This window comes from Chiloscyllium punctatum, chromosome 1 (genome assembly GCF_047496795.1).
Source record: "Chiloscyllium punctatum isolate Juve2018m chromosome 1, sChiPun1.3, whole genome shotgun sequence".
NCBI classification, from domain to species: Eukaryota; Metazoa; Chordata; class Chondrichthyes; order Orectolobiformes; family Hemiscylliidae; genus Chiloscyllium; species Chiloscyllium punctatum.
Genome location: NC_092739.1, coordinates 122246867 through 122260780, shown reverse-complemented (window position 1 = coordinate 122260780; position 13914 = coordinate 122246867). Strand labels below are relative to the sequence as shown.

The 13914-nt window shown below is 37.9% G+C and overlaps 1 protein-coding gene across 4 annotated transcripts in view; it reads right to left on the bottom strand.

The window, feature by feature from the left end:
- The window catches only part of cntfr (ciliary neurotrophic factor receptor), a 375848-nt gene that overhangs the window by 229650 nt on the left and 132284 nt on the right, over positions 1–13914 (bottom strand). For all 4 annotated transcript variants that reach the window (XM_072573295.1, XM_072573296.1, XM_072573298.1 and 1 more), the window contains one exon: positions 8661–8739. In XM_072573295.1, the coding sequence (XP_072429396.1) occupies positions 8661–8739 (79 nt within the window). The remainder of the gene's footprint in view (positions 1–8660; positions 8740–13914) is intronic.

The following is a 13914-nucleotide window of genomic DNA, read 5'->3' as shown; positions in this document are numbered from 1 at the left end:
GTTTGCTACTATGACTGGTAATGTGCTTTAGCACTAAGTAAACCAACCCACAGAGCTAATTAATCCATGATGAGCAATTAATAATATTATCAGTGACATGACATGATAAAAAGCAGTGAACAGCTGATAAGGCCTATTGTGCTTAAACAGTCAGCAAGCAAAGTAATCTACAGGGAGAACATATAGCTAACAGTAATAATGTTTGCTAAAGGGCATGAGACTACCTTTAAGTTCTTAGTGGAATGTGTTCAAAACAGCTTGCTGTTAAAGAGACAAATCTCTGTTGAGAAGATAGTTTAATTGCATGGGAAAGGCAACTGACCATGATGTGTGCTAAAGTTGATAAGAAGCAGGGAAAGTTCAAAGCCACATTATCAGAATATTCACCAAAGTTCCGAGTTTAAAGTGATTCACAGCAAGCTGGCTAACAAAATTTAAAATGTTGATAGAGCATTCAGAGCTGTGGTTTCGAAATGCAGGTGTGGCTAATGTAGAAAACTAGCTCTTAAGATTCGCTCAGTATTTAGAATAAATATTTACACAGCCTTAACATGTCAAGATTAATAGCCGAAGAGCTAAAAGATTCCAATTATGAGACCAATTCAGAGCCCCACTTCCAAAGCAACTAGAATTTGTGTCACTTAGACAGAAGATTACAGGATCTATAGACTTCTTTGGCCTGATAATCTACATTCCAGAATACTTAAGAAAGTGGCTCTAGAAATAGTGGATGCATTGGTGGCCATCTTCCAGGATTTTCTAGACTCTGGTACAGTCCCTGCAGATTGGGGGGCGGTAGCTAATGTCACTCCAACATTCAAAAAGAGAGATAGAGAGAAACCAAGGAATTATAGACCAGTAAGCCTAACATCAGTAGTGGGGAAAATTCTCGAATCAATTATCTAATGGTTAAGCAAAATATACAGTTAACGACAGTACTCTAAACAGAATGTACAGAAGGTTCTTGGGGTTCAAGTCTATAGCTCCCTGAAAGTGGCCATACAAGTAGATAAGGTGGTAAATAAGGCGTATGGCATGCTTGCCTTTATTGGTTGCGGAAAAGAGTCAGGATTTCATGTTACATCTTTATAAGTCCTTGGTTAGGCCACACTTAGAGAACTGCATTCAGTTCTGGTTGCCACATTACAGGAAGGATGTGGAGGCTTTGGAAAGGATAGAGAAGAGATTTACCAGAGTACTGTCTGGTTTAGAGGGTAATAGCAATAAGGAAAGGCTAGAAAAACCTTGGGTTGTTTCATCTTGAGAGATGGAGTCTGAGGGGAGACTTGATAGCAGTCAATAAAATTATAAGATGAAAAGATAGGGTTGGTGGTCAGAATCTTTTTCCCAGAGTTGAAATGTCTAATACAAGGCGGCATGCATTCAAGGTGAGAGGAGAAAAGTTCAAAGGAGACGTGGACAGCTTTTTTTTTACACAGTGGTAGGAGTCTGGAACATGCTGCCAGGGGTTGTGGTACAGGCAGATACAACAGGGGCATTTAAGGGACTTTTAGGTAAGCACATGAATACATAAGGAATGGAGGGTTATGGACCAAGGGGATGCTGAAGCGATTAGTTTAATTTGGCATCACATTCGGCACAACATTGTGGGCTGAAGGACCCGTTCCTGTGCTGTACAGATATATGTTCTAAACGGGGGAAAATTTAAGAGGAGATGTGAGAGGCAATTTTTTTACGCAAAGTGGGTGGAAATAGCCTGGAGTGTGCTGCCAGAGGTGGAGATTCATACAATAGCCTTTAAGAGGCATCATAACAAATACATGAATTGGCAGGGATATGGGCAGCATAAAGGCAACAGGTTTTCAGTTTAGAGAAGTAGCGCATGTCAGTGCAGTTTTGGTGGACCAAAGATCCTGTTCCTGTGCTATACTGTTCTTTGTATGATCGAGGATACATCCCCCATGAGTGAACACCTCAGGAAAAGGCAGATTGATTCATCAAAATCAGTGACATTCCCATTTGAAATATTAAACATCTTCTATTGATAATTTAAGATTTTCAGTATTTAGTTTCTCAGTATCTCAGTGCAACTGGATTTTCAGAGTTCCCACTTTCTTTTTTTATTAATTCCCAGGATGAGGGCATCCCTGGCTAAGCCAGCAAGTATTGTCCTTCCCTAATTGCTCAGAGGGCAGTTAAGAGTCAACCACATTGCTATGGGTCTGGAGTCACATATATGCCTTTCCTAAAGGACATTAGTGAAGCAGCTGGGTTTTTTCCAAACAATGGTCAGACATGGTCATCGTCATCAAGCTCTTAATTCTAGATTTTTATTGAATTTAAATTCCACCATCTGCCATGGCAGGATTTGAACCCAGGTTCCCAGAACATCACCTGGGTTTCTGGATTGACAGTCAGCAATAATACCAGTAGTATATTACTGCCTGCTTCCCTGGACTGATTTAAAGTGAAAGGTAGGATCTGAAATATTAGAGTGAGTGACTTATCATTCTAATTATCTTGGTGTGCTGAATTATCTTACTCGTCCCTCATTTCCTGCTATTTCCCAAATGCCAAAATTGACTTCCCAACTGCCTCTGTGTTGGAATTGTTTCCTCTTGGTACAACCAATGCTGTGCAGATGGCATTTACATGAGGCACTGATACCAAATTTGGCCTGGGCTTCAGGTCAGCACACAGAATCATTATTCTGTCAAGTTTATACCCATTTTGGCTGCAAGTCAAATTTCTCAGCAAATCCTTCCCTATTCATGTCCTCAGAACATCAAAATTGCATACTATGAGAAGTCCATTAACTTTTCTTGTTGCTGGGAACAAGTGCAACATTTGAACCTTTTCTCACAACTATAATCTTCTTACTTCTGGCAACGGTCTAGTGAATGGGATCTTTATATCATTCCCATAGTAAGGTTACAGAATTACACATAATACCCATCGCGACATAACTGTTGTTTTGCAAAGATTAAACATAACTTTTTTACCTTTATATTCAATCTTTTTGTACATAATACTGAAAATCATTTGATTAATTCTTCAAATATTTGCATAATTTAGTGCATTTTGATAATAATGGGATTACCTCGCAGAACTGCAAATGTTTCACAAAGCATTCTAAAAGGGAAACCTCAAAATGCAAAGATTTTAATTTATTTATTAATTACTAATTCAAAAGAAAACTCTTTGCAATTGGTTTTTAAAGGGGCAAGCTCCTCAAGGGTACACAGAGAGACATCTGGTTCATATTCCCTTCAGGCAGCTCATCAGTCAACATTGGCAGCTCCTTAACTTTTAAGTCCACTTGACACACACTTTCTCCTGTGAATCACTTAACCCTTCTGAAAAGACATCCCAGAATCAGATTTCATCCGTCCATTTTCATAGCCGAGAGGCAAATCCAAGCTGTGTCGTTGACAGCTTTGGAATATTTAACTCTAAATTGAAGAGGAGTGCAAATCCAGCCTCACGTGATTTGAGTGATATATCAGAAGTGAAATTTAGTCAAAGACTGATGTTGGAAATTTGAAACAAAAACAGGAAAAACTTGAGATAAAAAAATAGGTGAAGCAACAGTTTTTAGGGAACCAGACTGATGTTCTTATTTCGTACCTTTTCATTATTCACTCGAGATGAGGGACTGACATTTATTGCCCATCCTTAATTCCTCTGTGAAAGGGTGCAGAGCCACTTTCCTGAAGTGCTACAATCCAACTGATGTAGGTACAGTTAGGAAGGCTGTTCCAAGATTTTAAAACTGTGACAGTCAAGGGACAGTGATTCAGTTTTAAGTCAGGATAGTGGAAGTCTTAAGTGTGAACTTACAGATGATGGTCTGCTCTCCTTTTTGTTCAAGGCATTGGAGGTCTCACATTTGGGACACTCTGCTGAGGGTGTCTCAGTGAGTTATTACAGTGCATTTTGCACACTCCCAATGTATGTGTCAGTGGTGTAGGACGTGTTTAGTGATGCACTCACCTGGGCAAGTGCAGAGTATTCCACCATTCTCCTATTCTCCTAAAACGTAAAACACCGCAGGACCCAAACCTGTATTTAGAACAATCCCCTTGACTTTGTCATATCATATGGTATAGGTAGTCACATTGGATCAATTAGAGATCATTTCCTTATATTACTGATTATCCACCTCCCTCCCTTCACCTTAACCCTACTTCCTTCAGTATTATCCTGAAGGGGACAAATAATCTCCAAATACACTTTTTATTACAACTACAAAATCCTAATTATCTCGCATTTTCCACAGCATTTTTACTAGCATTTTGGTGGTTACGTTTGAGTCACTCTCGCATCACACCAAGTTCCAGTAAAATCATCACTCTCACTTTGACGTTTTTCTGGGTATTAGGTTCATCTCTGGTCTATTAAATCCAAAGGACACGGAATTTTAAAAAAAGGTGGACACTGGTTTAGCCATCCATCAGATCTGGCTGAACTTCAAAATACACTGAAGTTCGGATCTCAAGTGCTAAAATTGTGCAGTATTCGAGGATCAATGTTCAAGAAGGTTACTCACCATCATCACCACCTTTTAAAGGACAATTAAGAAAGGGTATTAAATGTTCACCTAACCAGCTATGCGCACATCCCATGAGATAACAGGTAAAATGCTTAAATAAGGAAACATCCTGCTTTTCTCATGCACTCCCCCTTTCCTCCGCTGATAAATCAGTATCTCATGTTGAACACCACTTGGAAGAAGAACTGAGGGTAACAAGGACACAGGCTGCACTCTGGGTGGGGAGAAGCGCATTAATGAACATTAATAACCACCAGATTGTTGTAAAAACCCATTAATGAAACTAGCTTTTTACTTCATCACTTTACTGAATTTAAATTTCCCCTGCTGTCCTGGTGAGATTTGAACTCATGTCTCCAGCACAGTAGCTTCGGTTAAGATTCCAAAGACATCAAACAATTGCAGCATAGTGGTAACTAAATGTTTACCTACAAAAATGAAACTATTCTGTCTGTCGATCTTAATTGACCATTGTATTTTTAGGTTCTGTAGCTTTTCAGTTAACATATTGCTGTAAAAAAGATGCACTCTTTTCTTAACCAGTTTTCCTCATTATTATAAAAGTACTGATTGATATGCACCTACAGACCCAGGACTTTCTCCAATATGTTACAAAGAAACATAGAAAATGGGGGCTCTTTTTATCAACCATTCAATATAGTCAAGGCTGATTATCCAACTCAGTACTCTGTTATTGCATTCTGTCCATCCTTTTTGATCCTTTTAGCCACAAGAACTTTATCTAACCCCTTCTTGAATAAATTCAATGTGTTTGTCTCAACTGCTTTCAGTAGCAGAGAACTGCACCCTTTGTTTAAAAAAAAATTATCTTCACCTCAGTCTTAAGTGGCTTACCCCATATTCTTAGCCTGTGACCCCTTGTCTGGTCTGGTCTAAAATCCTTCTTGTGTTTATCCTGTGTACTCCTATGAGATGTCCACTCACTCTTCTAAACTTCAGTGAATGTATTCCTAACCAATCCAATCTCTCTTCATACTTCAGTCTGCCATCTCAGGAATGAGGAATCAATTCTATTGGATCAGTTATGTTACGATTCATATCCAAGGTGGGTACTTTAGATAAACTAATCTTGTAGAGGTGAGCAGTATCAACCCTTATTCTATTCTTATGTCAAATCCCCATGTGCAAGAATCAACAGAATGCGATTGACAATGTATAACCTGATTAACTTTCCTCTTCTTTTGTCTCACCAAGAGGCAAAGATTCACATCTAAGGTAGTCACGATGGAGAAAATCTTTATATTCCTCTGTGGGTCAGTTTCACAATTCATCAAGTAAGCCTTCAGGAAAGCTAGGAATTTTACTTTTTGCTTCAGGAACTAAATATCCAGTTATTGTCATTCAAACAACAAGTGCATTATTTCAGTTATTAGATTAAATTAGATTACTTACAGTGTGGAAACAGGCCCTTCGGCCCAACAAGTCCACACCGCCCCGCCGAAGCGTAACCCACCCATACCCCTACATCTACATCTACCCCTTACCTAACACTACGGGCAATTTAGCATGGCCAATTCACCTGACTTGCACATCTTTGGAGTGTGGGAGGAAACCGGAGCACCCGGAGGAAACCCACGCAGACACGGGGAGAACGTGCAAACTCCACACAGTCAGTCGCCTGAGGCGGGAATTGAACCCGGGTCTCTGGCGCTGTGAGGCAGCAGTGCTAACCACTGAGTCAAAGTTATATCTTTGACTCGGTCCTAATTTTGTTTTGCAATACCTTGAGTTGGCACAGTGGTTAGCACTGATGCCTCACAGCACCAGGGGGCCCAGGTTTAATTCCAGCCTTTGAGAAGGTGATACAGGTTTGGCTAATAAGATAAAGACTGGTTATGTTGGAGGAGAGAGGATCATCTATTGAGTACAAGACAGAATTGAGATAAGGGGAGCATTTTCAGTTTGGCCAAGTATAACTAGTAAAGTACCACACTTTAAGGCCAAAAATATTTACAATATGTATTAATGACTTTAATGAATAACGTGAATATATTATAGCTAGGTTTGAGAATGATATAAATGAAGGTTACAGAGACAGGTTAAGCGTATGGAAGAAAAACGCTTGGCAGATGGATTATAACTTGGGAAAATGTAAGGTTTTTGGCATGAAGAATACAGAAGTTGGATATTATCGAAGTGGAGAAAGACTGCAGAAAGCTAGAGCACTGAAGGATTTGGGATTCTTGTGCATAAATGACAAAAAAAAATAGCAGCCACGTTCAGTGACTAATCTGGAAGACAAATCAAATGTTAGTCTTTACTTTAAAGGAAATGGAGAAATGGAGTACATACATTTGGCAGATCTCCTAGAACTATCCAAGTCCTTGGTTAGACCAATCATGAAATACCGTGGACAATTTGGCCCTTTTTCTAAGTAAAGGTATACTGGCAGTCGGAGAAGGTTTGTTCCATTGATCTTGGGTATGGAGCAGCTATCTTATGAAGAAAGGTTGAGTAAGTTGGGTGTGTACTCATTGAAATTTAGAAGAATGAGAGTAACCTTATTGAAACACATAAAACATAAAAGGTGCCTTGACAGGGTAGATGCAGAAAGATTGTTTTCCCTTTATGGGAAAGTTTAGCAACAGAGTGCATAATCTTAGAATAAGGGGTTACTCATTTAAGACAGAGAATTAAGACAGGAATTTCTTCTCACTTAGGGTGATGAATCTGTGGAATTCTTTACCACAAAGAGCTGTAGAGACGTTAATCAATAAGGCTTTAAAGGGTTATAGGACAAAAGCAGGAACGTGGTTTGAGGGATTATTGTAGCCTTGATTTCACTGAACGATGAAACAGACCCAATGGCTGAATGGACTACTTCTGTTCCTAAATTTTATGGAACATATTTCCACAGAAACTTAACTTAATATGTCAAGTTATGTACACTATACTTTGGTATCGAAAATGATTCTCCAAAATACAAATGCATTGACAACTGAAATTTTATGAGAGTTACAAGTAGAGGGTCCTGAGTTGAAGGATGAATTCTCTGCTGAAAAAAAAATTATATTTGCCAACTGAAATATCTAAGATCTTAAAAATTTTTCAAACAGTTACAACTCAATATTTTTAAAGATTCCACAAGAAGCATATCCTCAAAGTTTGAAGTGAGTAAAATTGGCACAGCAAATTCAAGAGAGAATCAAATAAACTGTTTATAAAACAAAGAAATATGATATTTATCGTGTGCTGAGATATTGATTCCATGGATTCAAATTATCTATTCTCTTCCAATCATCTATTTTGTTCCAATACTTTTCCATGTTCCTAAATATCAAAGATGAACTTAAAATGATTAATCGCATGTTGAATAATGATAGGGAACTGGCATAGAATGATTTCACTTTTTTGATATTTCATTAACACAATTATTAAAACAACTGTGCATGGATAAGATTATGGAATTTTATTTTCATAGTACTGCAACATTCTCAATGTGTGTCAACAGTTTTATTGGAAAGCTTACGAGTTGGATACGAGTTGAGGTGCTGTTGTTTAGAGTTAAATAGACAAACAACATTTCAAATTCTCAAAATAAAATCTAAATTCAGATTCCTCTAGCAGCTACCAAGAGTCAAAGCTATTTGTAAAAAAATTAAAAAATAACAACAATGTCAAGATGTTCCTGTTTTAGGTACAGAAGCAGAGAATTATTTCACAACTTATCCAGTTCTATAATAGACAACATGATCAACTTGCTTTTACTAGAAAAGTGTGATTAAAAGAAAAAAAAAGCATCATGACAAATCCAAGGAAAGATGTGTTTCCCCAAAGGTAGTCCTTTTATTTAGTTACAAACACCAGGGTAATTTATTGAGTAAGCAGATGGAAACAACTTTTTATCAATCTGTTGATAAGTTTAATTTTAAAACACATTAATAGTAAAAATATTGAACATAATATTATTTTTTAATCAGTGAAATACACCAGTGAGGACAGCAGCAGGATGTACCCCAGCTGAATAGTTTAGGCTCAAGTTCAAAGAGTAGCCACTAGGTAATGGAAACACAGTTGCTATCTGTTTGTAATTTTGCATTACATTTTCTTCCTCCTTGAAGTAGAAATGATTATCAAAAATCCTCTGGGAATGAGAAGTTAAAGGAAACTTTGTTTACCAACTTACCCTGTCCACCATGGCCTTGAGCACACATCACCAAAACAGCCAGCACCACACAGTAGGCAGAAGCAACAATATTTGCCATCTGTCAAGAAAACAGTTGAAATCATTAGTATCAGTCAGGGAGAGAAATTCTGGGACACAATTTACAGAGAAGTGCTATAATTGAGAATGATTTGGAGATGCCGGTGTTGGACTGGGTTGTACAAAGTTAAAAAATCACAATACCAGGGTTATAGTCCAACAGGTTTAATTGGAAGCACACTAGCTTTCGGAGCGACGCTCCTTCATCAGGTAATTATCACCTGATTATTACCTGATTATCACCTGAGTATAACCTGGTGTTGTGTGATTTTTAATTTTATAATTGAGAAGATCACCCTCTTTAAAACAAAAGGTCTTCTTGCTCAGATTTGCCCTTGCAAACCCCAGGAACTAAAGCCAAATTACCAGTAATAATAGGTCATCCTACACGACAATGAGCATTAACACTAACCTCTTTGGTTATACTTTTAATGAGAAAAATTGACAGGTAGAAATTTGAAGTTAATTGCCTGTGGAAACAGCACACCCAATCGCCCTTTTTAAGGTTAATGTAAACCTATAATTATTTGTTCTTTTTCCATTGGAGGGATAAAGAGTTCTATCACAATAATTTTGAAAATAAATACATCTGAGTAGGGATAATTCTTGCAGTGAAAAACCACAGTTGTCAGCAACTCTTCTTGGATTTGTTCTATAACTAAATTGGTTTAGATTCCAGAATGGAAAAGAATTCACAGAAACTGCCAACAAGCAATGATTGGATCCATTGGTAGCGGTGGGGTGGGTGGGGATGGTATGTGAGGCTGACAGTTGAATTGACAGAGAGAAAATGTACAGTGAGGCAGAGAAAATGGATCAACAGAAATGAGAAAAGTACATTAAGCATGGAAGGGAAGAAAATGCAAGGGATGACCAGAAATAAAGATTGTCAGAACCATTCAACTCTAGACTACAGCACAGTTTTAATGTCAATACTAAAAATGTGACAAAGAAGAATGGGTGTCTTCAACATCATGACAGCATTTAACTGAGTATTGCTCCATTTGCATGAGGTAATGGTTCAGAAAGAAGTAAATGTTGAAGCTGTATCAAGCCTCAACAATCTGATAATGTCTCACAATATTTGTGGGGAGAAGGAGCAATTAAACACAAAGTCCCAATGGAGACAAATCTGTCATGCCTGGCGAATTTTAGTCATTATGATATTGGCTAATGAGCCAGGGTAATTTGGATTTATTGCCATCAGGCAATAGACTACATCTTGTTGTCCAAGATAAGTGCCTTTTCACATTAATACTCAACAGCAATTTATCCTTTATCACTGCAAAATAAATAGCCCTTAGCATAGAAAAGAAGATGCCTCTTAGAAGCTATCAAAGTTGCCATCTGATTTTAAAATAGCAGAAAGGAGATTTAGTGGCAGCACTTCATCCGAACCTCAAGCTAATGGTTGATTCCGCACCATGAGAGTGTAATCAGAGGTAGGATGTTGCACAACCACCTAAAGGTAACAATGGTTAAAAAAAATCCATTTGAACCAGGAGAGGAAACAAAATTTAGAAAGGAAAATTTTCCATCAAGAACATTGCTGCTTTAAGACGACTCAGAAAGACTATGAAGTTCTAATCAAGGGTCAGTGGACCTGAAACGTTGACTCTGTATCTCTCTCCACAGATACTGCCAGACCTGCTGAGTTTTTCCAGCACCTTCTCATTTTGTTTCAGATCTCCAGAATCCACTGTTCTTTGTTTAATTTTACCTGAGTCTCAGACATGGTAGGAAGTGCATGAATAACAATTGGCTAAGAAGAGAACAAAAACTAGCCAGATTTAGAAATTATTGATTCCCAACAGAGAAATAATCACTGAGAGCAGATTGGAGCTACATGATTACAGTTAGAAATCCCTATAAGCAAGGGGATATAACTTCAAAATAATGGCACAAAACCTCAGGCTGCAAAGGATAGAAGTTGAAAGAGGTACTTACTCATTAAAACTAGCATTGCCAATATCACAAACAAGCTCCAAGAGGCACAGAACAAGGGCCAATTTATAATTTATAAAGAGGCCAAGTAGTGGAAATGTTATAGAATACATTTAAGGTGATAAAAGGGGAATTTAAAATATTTTAAGAAGAGTCAAATGGCAGAGAGAAGACATTTCACAATTGTGTCAAGACCAGGACATTCATAATATAAAATGCAATTTCAGCAGGAAGATTTATTAAGGCTATAGCCATGAGTTTATTTTTAAAATGGTGTGCATTAGAATTTAGATGATTTTAGAAATATGCCCATCTTGCCGTAAAAAAAGCAAGAATCCATCTTGGCTGCAGGATGTGGACAGAAAACCATTGAGACCAGACAAAAATGCAAGAAAATCCTTTGTATATAGTCCAAACAATATTGCTATGTAGGTGAATTTATCGCTTATGCTGTAAAACACTGCAGGATTGCCATTTTAGAGAATGACGATTTAGTAAAAAATATTGCATCATTGCTTTAGTACTGCTTAAATGTTTGCAATGTACTTCATCATTGCTATTATCGAGTTTTAAAAGTTTTAATAGACTTTAGGAGGATTAACACATTGATTTAATGCAAGATGAGCTTTGAGGCCATTAAGTCTTTAAGGTTAACAGGACAAAACATATTTTAGATGTGACAGTTTTATCAAAAATAATTAACATTCTTGGGGGGTGGGGTGGGTTACTACTGAACCAAAAAAAACTGGACTAGTTACATAATCATTTTGGCTACAGAGGCTAGAAATTCTACAGTGAGTGGCCTTAGAACCTGCCCACCAACTACATGAAACAAGACAGGAATTTGATGCAATACTCCCATTTACTTGGATGAATGCAGGCAGAATATGGAAACCCTTTTGATTGGAATGACATCCATAAATGTTCACTTAATCCACCACCAATGTTCAGTAGCAGCAGTGTGTACTATCTAGAAGGGCATGGTGATAAGTAACAGAGGCTTCTATAACTGCATTTACAAGCCAGTGACCTCTAGCACTTAGAGCTACAAGGGCAGCAGTTACATGGGAATACCAGTACCTGCAAGTTTTCTTCCAAGCTAGACACATCCTGGCCTGGAACTATCAAGCATTCCTTGATTGTTGTTTGGTGATAGGCCAGAAACTCACTCCCCAGTAGCATTCATACACTGCATGGACTGCAGTTCAAGATACTAGCTCACCAGCATCCTCAATAATATCATAGAATCCCTACAATGTGGAAGCAGACCATTCTACCCATTGAGTCTACACTGACCTTACAAAGTGCATCCCACCCAAACACAGACTCACCTACTCACACAACCACCCAACCCCTATAACCCTTCATATTCTATGGCTAGTCCACCATTTTTGGACTGTCGAATAAAATTAGAGACACAGAGGAAACCCACACACACAGGGAGAATGTGCAAACTCCACACAGATGTTGCCCAAGAGTGGATTTGAACCCTTGTCCCTGATGTTGTGAGGTAGCAGCACTAACTGCTGAACCACCATGTTGCCCAATTAGTGATTGGAACTAAATACAGGCTTAACCCATGATGCCCACATCCTGTGACTGAAACATAATTTTAAAACAGCTTTAATTATTAAGAATAAATATTTCACAAGAACTGTCAGGTTTTTGGAATAATTCTGCCATCAAGATTTAATGTCAAAGATAGACAAAATACCAGATTGAACATCGTTGAGAAAACAGTTTTTAAAATTACATAATAAATCTTAAGCTGAACAAGTAGATACAACTGTATTCAGAATGCCTTCCAGCAGATGACATAAGTCACCATAACATAAGGGAGGCACAGATACTTTTGAAGAGGTTCAAATACTTAATATTAATTATGTTAATTGGACAGCAAAATAACATTATTCAAAGAGCAAGATTTTCCAGAAGTGCATAGCAACCAGGGAAGACTGTAGATAATTTTATGAACAGAATGGTAAAGAATTGCCTATGCAGCTTTAGGATAATAACTCATAAGAGATGGAATTGTTGGAATTAGTATCTGTTGAATTTATTACAGTCTAAAGATGATTTGACGAGAGAAAGTTATTCAAATTATACTGGGAAGCAGAAACCAGAAAACCGGGACAAAACCTGAGAGAAGGTCAAATTTACCACAGGACAGCAGCACAACCTATCAACTTTATAATGTAGGTAATAGGAAAGCATCAAGGAATTCCATTATCAAGGAATTTATAGCAGTGCATTTAGAAAACAATGGTGGAATCTAACGCAGTCAGTATGAATTTACAAAAGGGATATCATGCATGACAAATCTACTGGAATTCTTCCAGGATGTAAGTAGTATAGTTGATCAGGGAAGCCAGCGGATGTGGTTTATTTGGACATTAAGCAGGCTTTTGATGAAGACACAGATTAAAAACTAAAGTGCATGGGATTGAAGATGGTGTATTGAGTTGGACAGAAAATCAGTTAGCAGACAAGAAACAAAAAGTAGGAATAAATAAATGATTTTCTGAATGAATGGCAGTGACCAGTGGGGTACTGCAGGGATCGGTACTAGGACCCCAACTATTCACAATATATGTTAATGATTCAGATAAGGGAACAAAATGTAATATCTCAAAATTTGCAGGTGACACAAAGCTGGGCAGAAAGGTAAACCGTGAGGAGGAGATACAACTGTGGATTTAGACAGGCCATGCTGTACAATGTAGATAAATATGAGGTTATCCACCTTAGTAGCAAAAATAGGAATGCAAATTATTATTTGAACAGCTGTAAATTGAGAGAGGGGAATACTCAATGAGATCTGGGTAGACCCATGCAGGGATGTCTTGCTGCAGATGTGCAGAGAATTGGTGAGGTCACACCTGGAATTTTGTGGGCAGTTTTGCTCTCCTTGTCTGAGAAAGAATGTGCTTACCATTGAGGAAGTGCAGAGAAGTTAACCAAATTGATGTATGGGGATGGCAGGATTGACATATGAGAACGGATTGAGTTGGTAAGGATTGTATTCACTGGAGTTTAGAAGAATGAGAGAGAAATTTAGAAAATTCTAAACAGGACTAGAGAGTTTAGAAGCAGGAAGAATGTTCTTGATGTTGGGGAGTTTGGAATCTGGGGTTATATTTTAAGGATAAGGGGTAAACACTTCAGGACTGAGATGAGGCGGAATTTCTTCACAGAGAGAGTGGTGAGACTGTGGAATGCACTAAAATCTTGA